Here is a 16258-nt window from a genome sequence, read left to right as displayed (position 1 = left end):
ACTCCACAAGCTCCTGAACTCACATGCATATGCCCCTATGTATTCACACATAAACACATAATTCAAAATAAAAATGTTATGAATAATGCGAATAGTTAGAACAAGATGTCCCAGGGAATCAGTAGAAGATGGGAGGGAGCCAATGGGCTGTGAGATGGCTCCTGTGGGTGTGGGAGCTTGATTTCAATCCCTGAGGCACACATGGTGGGAAAAGCCCTCCCCCCACATTTGGGTGCTAAAACAAACAAACAAACAAACAAACACCACAAAGATTGGAGCCAAACAGGGATGGGACAGTGTGGAGAAAGAAAAACAGGTCTTGGAGAGCCACTTTGACCATGCTCTGAAGAACGGAGCCAGCAGAGCCAGACAAGAAATGGCTGCCTTCCCAACAGTGCTTTAGGACGGCACCAGGCAGGTCCTGGTGTGTTTGGGGGTAGGACAACGTTGGCCCAGGCTTATTTAAAAAGTCCCCCAGCCTTTCTTTCTGAGTTCCCTAAGCCACTCTGCTCCTCAGGGGAGGGGAAGGGCATCAATCTCAATGTGAGGTCAGGGAGCTAGCCCAGTAAGGAGGCCTGTAGTGAGGAGTAACCCCACCTGGAGGGAAACCACCGCCTTCATCAGTGTCACCTGTTCTGGAGACCTAAAACGGTAAAAAAGTAATTCACTGTCACAGCCGCCAATCATAATCCAAGATGTGCAAATGCCACTGGCTGTCCTCAGTGTTTGGTTTAGTGAATTCCAACACAGCCTAGTAAATTCATTATCATTTAAAAGTGGATCGATCGTTTGCGGCTAAGCTAAGAGGGAGAGAGAAGCAAGCAATTAAGGACACATGAGGGAAGTAAGGTGGGTTAGAAGTGCAGGATGATGGTCTCAGAGAAACTTCCAGAAACCACTAGGCAGGAGGCTGGGGTCTGACAAACCTCACCCAGAGGGTGGGAGCTTACCATATGCAATAGGCCAGGTAGCAGAAAGGAAGGCTGGAAACCCGGAGAAGCCAGGTATGCAAATGAGAGAAAAAGGCGGACACTATGCATAAAGGGTCACAACCTTCCAGACACAGTATCCTTGAACTTCTAAGCTTCCTCCCTCTCCTGTCCACTTCCTGTCTCGGAAGCGTATGCCTTCCTTCTTAATAAACTGCCCCTGCACTGTTCCTCTCCACTCGTTCCTGTCCAGGTTTTTCAGGGACTTAAAAACCTGAGCCTCTCAGCAGATGCCCACTGGACTCACACCCACCAACAACAGCTGCGGAATAGTTTATTTTGCCTTCATGTATGTTAGGGCATGATGTTCATGCGGTGCCCGCAGGGGCCATAGTGGCGTGTTGCATCACCTGGATCTAAAGGTACAGATGCTTGCGAGCCACCATGTGGATGCTGGGAATCAAACTCCACCTTTCCAACATTCGCTAGAGGGTTTTTAAGAATGGGGTTTCTAGGGGCTGGGGATTTAGCTCAGTGGTAGAGCGCTTGCCTAGGAAGCGCAAGGCCCTGGGTTCGGTCCCCAGCTCCGGAAAAAAGAAAAAAAAAAAAGAATGGGGTTTCTAGTATCTCATTTTTTTTTTTTTGTTCTTTTTTTTCGGAGCTGGGGACCGAACCCAGGGCCTTGCGCTTCCTAGGCAAGCGCTCTACCACTGAGCTAAATCCCCAACCCCCTAGTATCTCATTTTTAAAGCTGAGTCTCACAGGGGCTGGAGAAATGTCTCCCTTCCCCCTTCTCTCTTCTTCCTTCATTCCCTCCGAATCCAAAGTTGAGAAAGCTGTCCCATTTTAAAGATTCAGGCTCTAAACGAATCCCACTTTTCAGGCTCAGTGGTTAGGAGAACTTGCTCCTCTTCCAGAGAACCTGAGTTTGGAAGCTAAGTTCAGTTACCAACACTGGAATATGGCCGGCAGCTCACAACTGTCCATAAATCTAGCTCTGGAGAATCTGATCACATGCAGAGCCACATAATTAAAAACAATAAAATGAATCTTTTAGAAGGGAAACCTTTGCTGGGTCACTTTCTGTCATTTTGACGCAAGAGAAGGTTATTTGAGAGGAGGAAACCTCAATTAAGAAAAGGCCTCCATGGGGCTGGGGATTTAGCTCAGTGGTAGAGCGCTTACCTAGGAAGCGCAAGGCCCTGGGTTCAGTCCCCAGCTCCGAAAAAAAAAAGAAAAGAAAAGAAAAAGAAAAGGCCTCCATGGGCCTGGAGAGAGGCCTCAGCCGTTGGGAGCATTGTGTGTTCTTCCAGGGGACCCAGGTTTAGTTCCCAGCACCCACATAGCAGCTCACAACTGTCTGAAGCCCCATTTCCAGAGGACCAGGCACCCTCACACAGACAAACATCCAAACAAAAATGTCAATGCACATAAATGTAAAACTTTCTTAAAAAGAAAAGAAAATGCCTCCATAATCCAAGTTGTAGGAAGGCCTGGAAGGCACTTTCTTAATTAGTGATTGATGGGAGGGGGGCCCAGCCCATTGTGGGTGGTGTCATCCCTGGGCAGTTGGTCCTGGGTTCTATAAGAAAGCAGGCTGAGCGAGATAGGAGTAGCAAGTCAGTAAGCAGCACCCCTCCATGGCCTCTGCACCAGTTCCTGTGACCAGATTCCTGCCCCCAGTGCTTTTGATGATGAACTGTTCTATGGAACTGTGAATGAAACAAACCCTTTCCTCTCCATCTTGCCTTTTGGTCATGGTGTTTCAATGCCGCAATAGTGATCCCTACTTAGACAAACCCAGCTATCTTTGTGTATATATTTGAAGCAGCCTGCTTCAGAGACTCCTGGGTAAAAGAGATGTAGAAAGAAATTAGTTCTCCACCTTTGCTCTTCCTCATCAGAAATGAAGACCGAGGGCTGGGGGTGTAGCTCAGTTGGTAGAGTGCCTGCCTGGTATGCACAAAGCCCTGGTCTGATCTCTGGTCCCACTGCTAGTGCAGCTCCCTGAGTCCCAGCATTTGGGAGGCAGAAGAGGGAGGATCAAGAGTTCAAGGCCGGGCTGCTATACATAGCAAGTTAGGTCCAGTCTGGGATACATAAGACCCTGTCAGAAGGGGTTGGGAGGGCAGAGACAGAGACAGAGACAGAGACAGAGACAGAGACAGAGACAGAGACAGAGAGGTCATAGGAAAGGAGAAAGAGGAAGGAGAGAAAGAAAGAAAGGCAACACAAAAGGCTTCTTGATCCCAAAGCCTTGGAATTCTGTGAGACACACAGTGTTTGTGTGTGTGTGTGTGTGTGTGTGTGTGTGTGTGTGTGTGTGTGTGTGTGTGAACAGGTGCATTCCTGGTGCCTACAAAGGCAGAAAGAGGGTATTGAATACCCTGGGACTGGAGTTACAGACAGCTGAGAGCAGCCGTGTGGGCATGGGGAATCAAACCCAGGTCCTCTGAAAGAGTAGCCAGTGTTCCTATTGGCTGAGCCATCTCATTAGCCCCAGTTTTTATTTTCATTTTTAAATGGCTTTATAACAGTTCAATATCCAGTAAGTAGAAGTGAGCTTCAGTGTTTTTTCTTGAGCCTCCCATCAGAAGTTTGTAAACATCGCAGCAGCAGCAGCGAAGCTGTCCAAGCCAACAAAATGTCTGTTCATAGAGGCGAAAGTCCTGGGCTCTGTGCCCTCAGTGTGAGTCAGTGTGTGTAAGTGCACTGTGGGAGAGCCAGGCACAGTGGACTGGGTCTTCATCTCAATTGGTAACCCCTGGCAGTCTGGTGTGACCAGCCACCCAGTTCACTTGGAACAGACACGATTTTAGCCCTGGAAGACCGCCTCCCTCATCCTTGAAGTACCTCCATGCTGAGAACACAGAGGCAGTTGGCCTTCCTCCATTGCCTGTCACCTACGGATGAGGTACTAGATGCTGGGACATCCCAGCTTGGGCCTGGGTCAAGCTCTCATTAGCTGCTGATTGGAGTGGAGATGGATTCATGCATTCACGAATAATGCTCCTAAGGCTCTTACTTCTGCACTATCTCAAGAGATTCTCTAATGACAAAAATATAGCGGCTGTGTTCTCATGCTAATTATGTTACCCACAACCTGTTTGCCATGTCTGAATGTAGGACTAAAGGAAGTCTGTCTCTAGAGGGTTTTGACTGGTCAATAAAGTTACCAGCAGCCAATGGCTGGGCAGGGAAACAGAGTCAGGACTCTTAGGATTCCCTGGAAGGGACTGAGGAAGGAGGAAGAGGGGATTCTGCCATAACAAGGGTGTAGGAGACTGACCATGCCAGAAAGGTGCAGGAGGGAGAGACAGCCGACAAGTAGGTGCAGGGGGAAAGCAGCCCCAGGTGAGCTTCCCAGCAGGGCAGCAAAAACAGAATACAGATTTAGAAAGTATTAACTCAGGGGTATCTGAGGGGAGAATGGGTTAGCTGTGGGTAAGTTTGGGAGTGGCGAAGTCATTGAACAGCTTAGGGCATATTAAAAATAAGGCTAGGAGTGTGTGTGTGTGTGTGTGTGTGTGTGTGTGTGTGTGTGTGTCTTTCATTCATGAAGCAAAAACATTTGGGTGGGCGTAGAGGAGGCATCTACTGGGGACTTTAGAGGGGTTTAATCAATTACCCCTTCATATAACACTTATTTCCAGGGCCGAAAACACATCTCTTATCCATGCTCTGTGGCTTGAAGGCTCTAAGCGTGACACAGTCTAGGCTCAAAAGCAGCCTGAGCAACTTATAAGAATTGAGTTCCGAGGGACTGGGGATTTAGCTCAGTGGTAGAGCGCTTGCCTAGCAAGCGCAAGGCCCTGGGTTCAGTCCCCAGCTCCGAAAAAAAAGAAAAGGAAAAAAAAAAAAGAATTGAGTTCCGAAATTATGTTGACATTGAGAGAGGGATTGGTAATAAAGAAGAAAAAGTGGGGAGAGAGGGAGAGAATATGATACTATTTCCATTTATTCCCTACCAGCCTATCTCTTTCACCATAGGCCAATTGGGCTACTTGGAAGGCTCTAATTTTCACCCCGTGTCCAGCATGGTGGCTGACCACTGACAATATCATTCACGTGCTTTGGCGTCTATAGGGAATTTCTCAGCTTCGCTGATTACAGGCTGGATTATGCTTTGTGTCTTTGAACTTTGGTCTCCTGAACCTGGAATAAATATGGGATACAGCCCTCTCTCTCGGGGTAAGGTGAGGATTAACGAAGGTACTGCCTGTTCCGAACTGTATCGCAGAACTACATCGACTCACAACAGCACAGTACTGACAAGCAAGGAGAACAAATGGAAGCTCGTGCAGAGCCATGGACCAGAGAAGAAAGGACAGGCTGCAAGTGAACCCATGCACATGTGGTCAGCTGGGACCTGACAAGGGTAGCACGAATGTACAATGGGGAAAGAGCGGCTACTTTATTGGTCAGTGTTGGTAAACAATGGATATTCTTATGTAAAAGAGTGAAATCAGACACTCACCTTCTGCCATCCACAAGAACTAACTCAAAATCCATTAAACACTCCAGACTAAGACTTCCAAGCCAGTGGCAGGAAGGATGTTTCAGTAGTCAAAGCCATTAGCTTCCAAGCCTGAGGACCTAAGTTTGATCCTTGTTCCCCCATGGTGGAAAGAGAGAGCTGGCTCCCACAAATTGTCCTTTGAACGCCACATTTTCACCACAACACAAACCTCCACCCACAAAATAAGTGTAAACATACTTTAAAAAAATTTTCAGACCACAAAACTCCCTTCTAAAATGGAGGTCTTTGACAAAAGTCCTGTTGGTGATTTTTGGTTTTGGGGTTTTTTTTTTTGTTTGTTTGTTTATTTGTTTTTTGATTTGCCACCAACACCACAAAAGCCAGTGGATGAGGCAGCATTAGATGAAGGAGGCCAGCTAAACCTCAGTCTGATGAAGGTTCCTCCCAGTGCTGGGCTTCCAAGCACATGACCACTATGCCTAGGTCACATGGTGCTAGGCATCAAACCCAGAGCTTCCTGTGCGCTAGGCAAGTGCTCTGAGTCATAGCTCCAGCCCAGAGCACAGTTCCCAACAGCACCACAGACAGATGGACAGGAGCCTCAGCTCAGCTGTGTCAGTGAGAGGGAGGCAGTAATGGATCCCTGAGAGTCAACGCTGAAGCCACCCGTATTCTTCAGAGAAATCCCTACCTGGCCACACTGTACCCACCCACAGGTTGGCTCTCCAGCGCATGCCCTTGAAGGAACTTACGAATCCTTTTGGTAAAATCCACGGAGCCTCCCAGGCTGCTGGCCTTGATCCCGTCTGGACCAGCCAGGTCCTGCTGAGATTTGTCCGGTTGCAGGGACCACTGGACTCTTTGCAGACCTGAAAGATGTCCCTTTGAGTCACTTTTTCTTTGAGAGTAACCGGGGACTGGAAAGCCAATATGTATTGAAGGGAAATCTGTGGAAACAGCACAAAGAAGAAGGGTCTGTGATTCAACTGGTAGCAGAGGCAGCTTCAGAAGCAGTATGGAGGACGTGGGGTGCCTGGATGGAGCCAAAATCCTGCGGCTTGGGAAGACAGGATTCCACCCGTGAACCAGCACAGCGGGTGCTGGGAGGAAGGTTCTGTTAGAATGCACAGGTCCCCATCTCTCATTCTTGCCACTCCACAGCAAGGATGACAAGCAAGCCCAGGGAAATAAGTCCAACTTTAAAGTTTGAAGCATGGTGTCTATTGAACGCTTCTGCTTACCCATCATTATAAAACCAAACCGTCCTGGCTCAGAAGTAATTATCACATGCTGCTCTCATAGAAGACCTGAGTTTGTTTCTGACACCCATCCTAGACCGTTCACAACGACCTGCCTGCACCTTCAGCTCTAGGGGGCCTGATACCCTCCTCAGGACTCCGAGGCACCTGTTCTCACATGTGCACATAACTACATACAGACACATTTTATTTTTAAAATCACATCACACCACTGCTAAGTCAGGGACTTACCACAGACTTCAGGGCCTCCAAGACAGAAAGAAATTCTGCTCCAACAGGAAGAGCTCCATAACTGCCTCATGCAGGTTCTAACAGAGCTGCTGCCTCAGAGTGTTCTAAATGTTGGCCTCTGTCATTGATCATAGCTGGGAGCGCTGGTCAATTCAGTGGCTTTACATTGGGGAAAACACTGCCTTAATCCACTCACACAAAATGCCAAGCCATGCAGTCCCTAGAGACTGCATGTTCAGTTCAGTCTTTTAATATGAGGACATGACACTGTCAACTTCTCAAAAACTGCAAAATTGAGTATATATATATATATATATATATATATATATATATATATATATATGATGGCCTCCATATCGTTTATTCAGGCAAGCGCTCTGACTTGAGCCCAGAGCAGGATGACGGGGCGAACCTAGCTAGCCAGCTTGCTATAAGGATTCCCCATCTCTACCTTCCAAGTGCTAGAATTACAGATGCCCACCACATGCACCCAACATTTACGTGTGTTCTGAGGAGCTGACCTCAGGATTTTACACTTGCACAGCAAACAGCAAATGCTTCACCTACTGGGCTGTCTCCCCAGCCTGTCAGAACGTTCTTAAAGTAAGCTTATGGCTTTGTGACGACCAGAGTCTGAGCTAGTTTGTGTTCTGTGAGCCTGGGTTGGACACGCCTGCTAGGACGTGGTAGACTGGTCCCACCAGCTTCGAGGACACATTGCCAAGAGTCAAGGAAAGAGACGACTCTCTGTAGTCCCCAACTAGGAGTGACGATACGGTGGCACAGAAAGAATTCTCAGACCCCTATGGGATCCACATGAGGTTTTCAAAGTGTCTTCACCTTGTTCTGGGTGTCTCCTCCTGTAGCTTGTGGGCTCCAGCTTTTTGACCCCAGCCTTCTCTTCCACTTTCATCACTACAAAGCAAAAGATGCACGAACTTCAGAACATTCAAAGGTACAGGGGGCTGGGAAGATGGTCCAGCCAGTAAAGTCTTGCCTCGCCAGCAGAGTTTGACTCCAGAATCCACTTTTTAAAACAAGATTTACTTATTTTATATGTGTGTGTGGCATCAGATCCCATTACAGATGGTTGTGAGCCATCAGGTGGTTGCTGGGGATTGAACTCAGGATTTCTGGGAGAGCAGCCAGTGCTCTTAACCACTGAGCCACCTCTCCACCCCCCACACATCCCAAATCCACTTTTAAAAAGTCAGATGTGGTACTGCACACTTGTTGTTCCAGTGACTGAGAGTTGGAGACAGGTTCATTGCCCACCCAGCCTAGCTGAATTTGAGGTTCCAGGCAAAAATGAGAAAGCTTGTCTCAAAACACAAGGTGGAGGGCATGCGGAGGAATGGTACCTTAGGTTAACCTCTGACCTTCACAAGTATGACATATCTGTGTCACGTTCACCTGAACACACATACACACACAAAATAAAATAAGATTGTAAATTAAAAAAAATACAGATGAGAATGGCTACCATTAATAGGTAGTATTTTGAGTGCTTCCGATGTATGACTTAATAGAGTCATTTTACCAATGCTATATTAGTATTGGTATCGGTGTTAGTATTGGTATAAGTATTAATTTTCTCTGCTGAGGATGCAACCCAGAGCCCGGCCTATCTTAATAAGAGAGTGTTCAACTACTGAACCATACTCGTCCCATTATATAGACATGGAATCGAGGCACCAAGAATTTTAATTACTGCCAAAATAAATAGAAATTCAAACCCAGATTGTCTGCTTTGGGAACTATACAGAGTTCTTAGCCTTAAGGTTTCTAAAAATACAGTTCTACCATGAAAAAATAGTAGAAATGCCAAACTTGACATTTAAAAACTTTTTGAACACCCGAGTTGATCGATAACTAGGAACCACTGGTACAAAAGGCTTGCTTTTGTTGTTACTGTTGTTTTGAGACAACACTCACAGTGCAGCACTAACTGACCTGAAATTCACTGTGAGACCGAGCTGGGCTCTAACTCACAGGTACTCCTGTTCCTGCCTCTTGGGTGCTGGGATTTAAGGTGGTCACCACCACAACTGAACAACTGGTGTGTTCACCACCAGACCTGCCATGTTCAAAAACTCTGTGCAACAGAAAGTGAATGACCAGAGCTGAGCACGGTGGCACACCACCCCGTTCATTCCAGGTCTCAGGAGCAGAGGCCAGTAGATCTCTGTGTTTGAGGCCAGCCTCGTCAACACAGTGAATTCCAGGTCCATGGGGGCTACATACTGAGACTCTGTCTCAAAAACAAACAAGAACAAAACACACTCGATTAATCAACGAATGTCACACCTGTAGAGTTGTTATCTATGTGTCTGGTGTGCATCCAAACAGATCTGCTGTCCTCTGGGCCAGTGTCAACGCCATATTGGTTGTTAGGTATTCTGAATATCACTGACAGAAATAACTGTCTTGCTGGAGGAGAGGAGGGCAACAGGGAAAGGCTAGGAGCAGGGTGTCTAGGTGTTAGTACAAAGGCTGACAGACCTCCAAGATGACTGCTAGTTTCCTTCACTTCCTCGAAATGATGGCTCCATCTCGTTAGCAAATTACCCTCTGCTGTTTCAAACCTTGACATAGCACATCTGGAAAGCCCCATATAAGGACAGTAAGGAAGAGTAAACCCTATGCTAAGAAAATCCCAACCCACTCCTGGAGGTCCCCCCAACATATCTGCTGAACAATTTACCTTGAAAACGTGGTGTCCAAAATCCCAGTGGTGGCCAGTGAAGTGGCTCTGGGTAAAAGCATTGTCCCCAATCCTGGGGTATCTGAGCTCAATTCCCAAAATATACATAAAAGTGGAGAGAACTGACACCGCAAAGCTGTCCTCTGACCTCTCCAGACAAGCAGGCATAATGCGCTCTCTCTCTCTCTCTCTCTCTCTCTCTCTCTCTCTCTCTCTCTCTCTCTCTCTCTCTCTCTCTCTTACATTGAAAAAACAGCAACGAGGAGACTAAAATCATTTACTCCAAGTCATAGAGCCAGCTCTGGTAAAGGCAGGATTCAAACTGAATTCTTTCTGTCTCCTAAGCTCAAGGAAGTAATAGAAGAGAAAGGAAGGGGAGAGAGAGGAAGGAGAGAGAGAGGGAGAGGAGAGGGAGGAGGGGAGGGAGAGGAGGGGAGGAAGAGGAGGAATGAAGGGGGTCCGGGATGGGCTTCCATCAGCCGCCCACTTTTGGGCTGCAGTCGGTGAGCACTGGCTGGATCCCGGTACTCATCATAGCCAGAGCCCCATAGAAGCTGGTACCTCCCTCAACAGCTCCAGCTGATTAGAGTGACTGCGTCTCAAGAGAACCAACCCCTACAACAACTCACTGTGAAACGTTATCAAAAGTTTTTTGCAATGAACCCTGGCACGCAGTAGACAGAAGCTCTCACAAGGACAGTTTTTCCTACCTCCAGGCACTCCCTTACCCAACTGGAGCCACCATATTCTTATCCACCTCAGATCTAAATCACCTTGGCCTTGAGCATGGTTCACAGTGCAAATCAAATCTTCTTTTGTCCTGAGACACTGGCCGGGACCATGTCACAGCGGCCAGCCCAGGATCCCAAGAATAGTCTAAAACCTTCCTGATGAGACCGATATTCTAAACTTGGAGGCTGAATCAATGGTGTCCTGGCACACGGACACCCCAAGTCTTCACCCAAGCAGCCATTATGTCTAGCATAGCAGGGATATAGCCACCCGTAAGGGTCCATAGCACCTCATGCCCGTCAACGCCCTGGTGGCAGTCATCTGCCATCTACCTACACGATCACAGGGTGCATTGACTCAGGCAAACCCATTCGGATATGTGCACCAGAGGCCTGGACACAGTCAGGATGAAAGGGTCTGATTATTAGGGAAGAACGTCAGAGAGTGCTAATTCAACCTCATCACAGGCAGCCATGGCTGTGGGCAGGAACCACCTAAGAGAAAGCTTTCGCTGCACTAGACGCTCACCCATTTCGTCTTTTGTTCCGTCTGTACTTTAAGCAATTTGACCTTTACAGTTAAGAATGTTAGACCAGACAGCATGGCGTCTGGTGAACCAGAGGACCTCAGCAAAAGACTTCCCCTCTGGCATACCGTGGATAATTTTGTCAAATAAACGCAGAACCGTGCCAGACCTTAGGCCGAGGAGCTAGAAACCAGGCAAGGGAAGGTGGACGTCGTTTCAGATACCTTGAGAGATGGAGGCAAGGGGATCTTCAGGACCAGCCTGTGCTACATAGCCAGTTCCAGGCCAGCCTGGGACACATGAGACCCTACCTCAAAAACAAAACAAAACAAAACAAAACAAAAATAACCACAAACAAACAAAAAATCCAAAACCAAATAAACAAAAAACCAAAACCAAACAAACAAAAACCCAAAACCAACCAAACAACAACAAAACAAAACAAAACAAAACAAAACAGAAAACGAAGAACGGAGAAATGAAAGGCCAGCTCTTGACTGGAGGCTCATTAGTTGTCCCAGGCCAGCCAAGCAAACCCCTACACCCCAGAAGAGAAAGAATAAAGCAAGAAAATGAAATGTCCCTGAGCAGTTGTCAGTAGCCACGCCATGCACCATATCCACAGCCTAGAAGCAGAACTGCAGAACGGATATCTAGCCACTAGCCTTTCTCCATCCCGTGTTAGAAGAGCAGGTGCCATCTATTTCTCTACAACTCTCAGGGGGAAAAGGCGAGCCTCAGGCTTCTGGGTGCTTCTGAAGTGTTGCCAGTGTCACACGCACTGGAAACACAAACAGAAATACATGTGTGAAAGATACTTGCTTCCTTCAGAGGAAAGCAAGCTGAAACGATCCTCCAGGGTTCTGAGAGCACAAGAGGCTCTGCTCAGCTCCATTCATCAGTCCAGTGGACTCTAGAAAGACAACTACAGTCTAATAAGGAAAGGCAAACACCCTGGGCTCACCTAGAGGATTTGTCTAGCATTCTGGGACAGTGTGTGTGCCTATCACACCTCAACACTCAGGTCCCACATGCGGAAAAACACGCTTCGTATATGATCCTGCTGCAGACATACCTGTGTGTTCTTAGCAGTGGACACCAGGCTCCAAATCTCAGGAAGACCAGAGCCCCTGGCTCCACTCCCGTTGGGTTGCAGAAAGGCTTTCTGTGGCTTCCAGGCTGAGCAGTATTTGGGGCATTGGAGATTGACTTCTGGGGTTCAGTAGCGGTCAGCCATGTGACTGGGGTGGGGGAAGGAATACTCCCGCAAGGTCAGGCACAGATGCCTGATTGGCTGGACAGACCCAGGTGGCAGGGGCTGACTGGGGACATCAACAGCCACGGGCAGGGGACTTCGTTCCCAATTTCTTTTTGGATTTCATAGGTGATTTTAACCTGGTGAGCATTTATTTCATAGTTGTGGTATATTCCAGCCTTGAATCTGAAATACCAATTCATCTCCCTGCTCACTTTTATCCAAGACCTTTTCTCTTTGAAATTCTGTATCGTGTGTGTGTGTGTGTGTGTTTGTGTGTGTGTGTGTGTGTGTGTGTGTGTGTGTGTGTGTATCACGCAGGCACGCCATAGTAGACATGCAAAAGTCAGAGTACAACTCGTGGGACTCAGTTCTCACCTTCCACCTTGTGGGTCCTAGGTATTGACCCTGTCAGCAAGTGCCTTTAATGGCTAAATCATCTCTCTGGCCTCAGATCTTTCGCTTCATTTATTCTGTCTTGGAGGGATGTTGTAGTTGGAAAAAAAAAAAAGATGATCTCATCCTACCCCAAAGTACCCATTTTAAATGCAGGGAAACTAAGGCCCAGAGAAATGTGGCATCACTCTGGAAACTGCACAGGCCTAGGCCTACCATGTGACCTCAGTTGAGACAAAGTTACAGCCCACTGGCAAGCCTAGGCCTACCATGTGACCTCAGTTGAGACAAAGTTACAGCCTACTGGAAAGTGTTCAACTTTCAGGGGTTTAGATCTTTAAGGACTGGTAAGATGCTGGGAAGAGATCTGTCACACTGAGGGTGCTTAGTGGTGCAGCTGCTATACTGAGAAACGGCGAGGGACTGATGTGGGCAGGGCTACAGACAGCACATCTGGGCACCATGTACCTCCTTGCCTGTTTGCTTTACTGCCTTGCCCACTAATACGGGAAAGACTTTATTTTATTCGCTGCTATGCCCCTGTTACCAAAATAAAGCATGGCTTGTAGATGCTTGTGTTCAAATACCAATTCAAAAATTGGGTTTGTTTGGGTTTTTAAATGGGTTCAGATGCCAGCTCAAATCTCTGTGGACCTTGGAAAGGGGGTAAAGACCTCTCTGTCGGAGGCTGATTGAGTCTACGCAGACATTAGGCCAGTGTCTGGCTAAAAACACTTCATACTGTGACACTCAGAGGAAGCTGGCAACATGTCCTGGACAGGAGGCAACTGGGTGGGTTGTCTCTTAGCAGAGACGGGGAGGAGGACTCCTAGCCTTCCTAGAGTCTGAGAACCAGCGTCCCTTGCCAGCCCTGGAAAGCAAGGACTGGGCCGCCCCTCCTGCCTAATCTCTGCTGCCACCTAGAGGTTATCCTCGGTAGCAGGCGGAGAGACACGAATTTCATTTCCCTCAGAGAGAAATGAGCTTTGCTAGATGGCAACCCCTTCCCTTAAGCAAGCCAGACCCCCAAGGTCTCCCATCTTCCAAGATTAACAAAGCTTCCCTGATAGCCATTGAGCAATGCTACCACTGGAAACAAGTAAGACCAGAAAGAACCTGAGGGTACCTGGATAGCTATCTCTGAGACACGGTCCCAAAGGGGACCAGACCAGGCAGGCAGCTAGGACTGGCCACTTCCCTCTGTCCTCCATCCAGGTTGTACTGGCTGAAGTAGGATACTGGGCTTTGGTCACTTCCGCCAAGCCGAGTCTTATTATTCGGGTCATGACTGAGGTGTTGAAGCTCTACTTCCTTGACGTGGTGCGTGCAAGGTGGGAGGGGCTATCACCGAGACTCACTGGCACTAAAGGCACTTGTGTGCTATTGATAGATTATTAGCATGTTCTGATTAGGATAACACATATGGAGGGGAGGTTTCTTTTCCAATGCAGCCTGCTGTGACAGCACATGCCTTTAATCCCAGCACCCTGAGAACAACGGTAGACAGATCTCTGTGAGTTTGAGGCCAGACTGGTCTGCATGGTTAGGAGATAGTAAGACCCTGTCACAACAAGTAAATAAAAAATATTAAAAAATTTTTATTGCAAAACATCTAGAAGTGAACTTGCCTACATGTGTGTCTCAACAAGAGTATGTGATAAACTTTGCTTAGGAATAAATAATAAGAAAACATATTTCTGAGTGGGGAAATATGTTAAATATTCAGAAGTTTGTATGAAATTCAAATACGATGCTAGCAACATTTTGGACAATAATAACAGAAAGAAAAACATGCCTAAAGAATTAAAAGTCTCGGGGTTGGGGATTTAGCTCAGTGGTAGAGCGCTTGCCTAGCAAACGCAAGGCCCTGGGTTCGGTCCCCAGCTCCGAAAAAAAGAAAAAAAAAAGAATTAAAAAGTCTCCCAAACCCTCACTAGCGAGCCCTATCATGCCTGATTCCGTTGACAGATGAGAGACTTGAAGCCTAGAGAAGGTAAAATGGCTTGTCCAAGGTCACACCCTGTTGAAGAACCGAACGAGCCGGCGATAATGACTCAAACCTGTAATCCCAGCAGCACTTGGGAGATGAAGTAGGAGAATTTGCATGAGTTTGTTGCCATCCTGGGCTGCCCATGAAGCACAAGGCATCCAGGGTCAGAGAGCCTGACCCTGTCTCAGAAACAGCAACAGCAGCTGAATAAAGTAGCAAATGTCTTTAATCCTAGTACTTGGGAGGCAGAAATAGGCAGGTCTCTTGTGAGTTGAGGCCAGCAGGGTCTATACATGGAGTTTCAGGTCAGCCAGTACTGCATAGTGAGACACTGTTTCCAACAGCAGAACAGTAGCAAAGCTTGGGGCTTAGAGGGTAAATTAGAGTCTCATGACCCTGGTTCTATCCCTGAAATCCCTCTGATAGAATGAGAAAACAAATTCTTGAAGGTTGTCCTCTGGCCTAGCTACCACATATGCTTGGTGGCACATGTACATCCACAAACACAGATAAACAGAGAGAGAGAGAGAGAGAAAGAGAGAGAGAGAGAGAGAGGCTAATTAAATCACAGAAAGAAGGGGAGGAAGGGAGAGGAACAACCTGGGGAGTAGGCGAGAAGAGCAACTTAATTATTGGTTGAGCTGAGCAGCTATTTTTCAGCCTGAAATTAAATATGGCTGCTCGTGGAGACAGGGCTCTTGAGCTTGTGACCTGACCTGTCTTGGATGTTCACCATTAGCTCCTGTTGTCTTGGCTTCAATATCGATAGCTTCCTCTCCCAGTCTCGAAAGGTTCATGTCCAGACAGTGGACGTGTGATTTTTGTGCTGGAGACTGGCAAATAGAAGCGTGCCCTGGTGCAGCATACCATAATACACAAGGCTCTCCCGGTGGGTGCCACTGTGGTACAGAGGACCCCATACGATGAGAAGGGCAGGTGAGGGGTCGGGAAAGGGGTCAGAATGAAGCTGATTGGCAGGTGTGGGGTTAGGTCTACAGGACAGGAGCGAGGTCAGAATGGGATGCTAGATTTTGCTATTTCAGAGTGTTGAATGTGGTCTATGACTGATCAAAACAGGTGGGAAGCGAGGGAGCCCAGAAACTGGAAAAGAACTCTTACTCCTCTTCAATTTTGAATCCTGTGACTATTATCTTTTTTTTTAAATCATAAATCTAAAATTTAAAGGAAACTCTACAACCTTGTCCTTAGATTCTCCTAGACCAAGTATGGAATCATTTTTTATCAACTTAAAAAAAAACCATTAGGAAAACAAATGGTCCTTAAACATTTGAAAAGATTCCATGTCTTACTCATTTGGGGGACAGGGGGAAAGGACTGGAGGGTCGGCTCAGCAGTTAAGAGCACACACTGCTTGCCTTAGCTTTCTATTGCTAAGGACGAAGGGCCTATTTCAGTTTACATGTCCACGTCACAGTCCTTTCCTGAAGGAAATCAGTGCAGGAGCTCAAGGCAGGAGCCTGGAGGCGGGAGCTGACACACAGACCATGGGAAGAGTGCTGCTTGCTGGCTTGCTCACCATGGCTTATTCATCCCGCTTTCTTATACAATCCAGGACCACCTGCCCAGGGGTGGCATTGCCCACAGTAGGCTGGACTTTCCTATATCAACCACTAATTAAGAAAACGGACTTGGGCTGGGGATTTAGCTCAGTGGTAGAGCGCTTACCTAGGAAGCGCAAGGCCCTGGGTTCGGTCCCCAGCTCCGAAAAAAAGAACCAAAAAAAAAAAAAAAAACA

At 47.3% G+C, this 16258-nt stretch overlaps 1 protein-coding gene across 4 annotated transcripts in view; it reads right to left on the bottom strand.

Moving 5' to 3' along the window:
* Slc4a5 (solute carrier family 4 member 5) overlaps nucleotides 1-16258 on the bottom strand; it is a 100222-nt gene that overhangs the window by 72702 nt on the left and 11262 nt on the right. For 3 of the 4 annotated variants that reach the window (XM_039107330.2, XM_063285798.1, XM_039107331.2), the window contains exons 2-3: nucleotides 7740-7814; nucleotides 6162-6356 (exon numbers count right to left, since the gene is read on the bottom strand). In XM_039107330.2, coding sequence (XP_038963258.1) covers nucleotides 6162-6356; nucleotides 7740-7814 — 270 coding nt within the window. Of the gene's footprint in view, nucleotides 1-6161; nucleotides 6357-7739; nucleotides 7815-11936; nucleotides 12030-16258 lie in introns of those variants that run through there. The other variant, NM_212512.2, reaches the window with a different exon arrangement.

This window comes from Rattus norvegicus, chromosome 4 (assembly GCF_036323735.1).
Source record: "Rattus norvegicus strain BN/NHsdMcwi chromosome 4, GRCr8, whole genome shotgun sequence".
In the NCBI taxonomy this organism is placed as follows: domain Eukaryota; kingdom Metazoa; phylum Chordata; class Mammalia; order Rodentia; family Muridae; genus Rattus; species Rattus norvegicus.
Note: the sequence above shows the minus strand (reverse complement) of the source record. Positions and strands in the feature narration are given on the sequence as shown.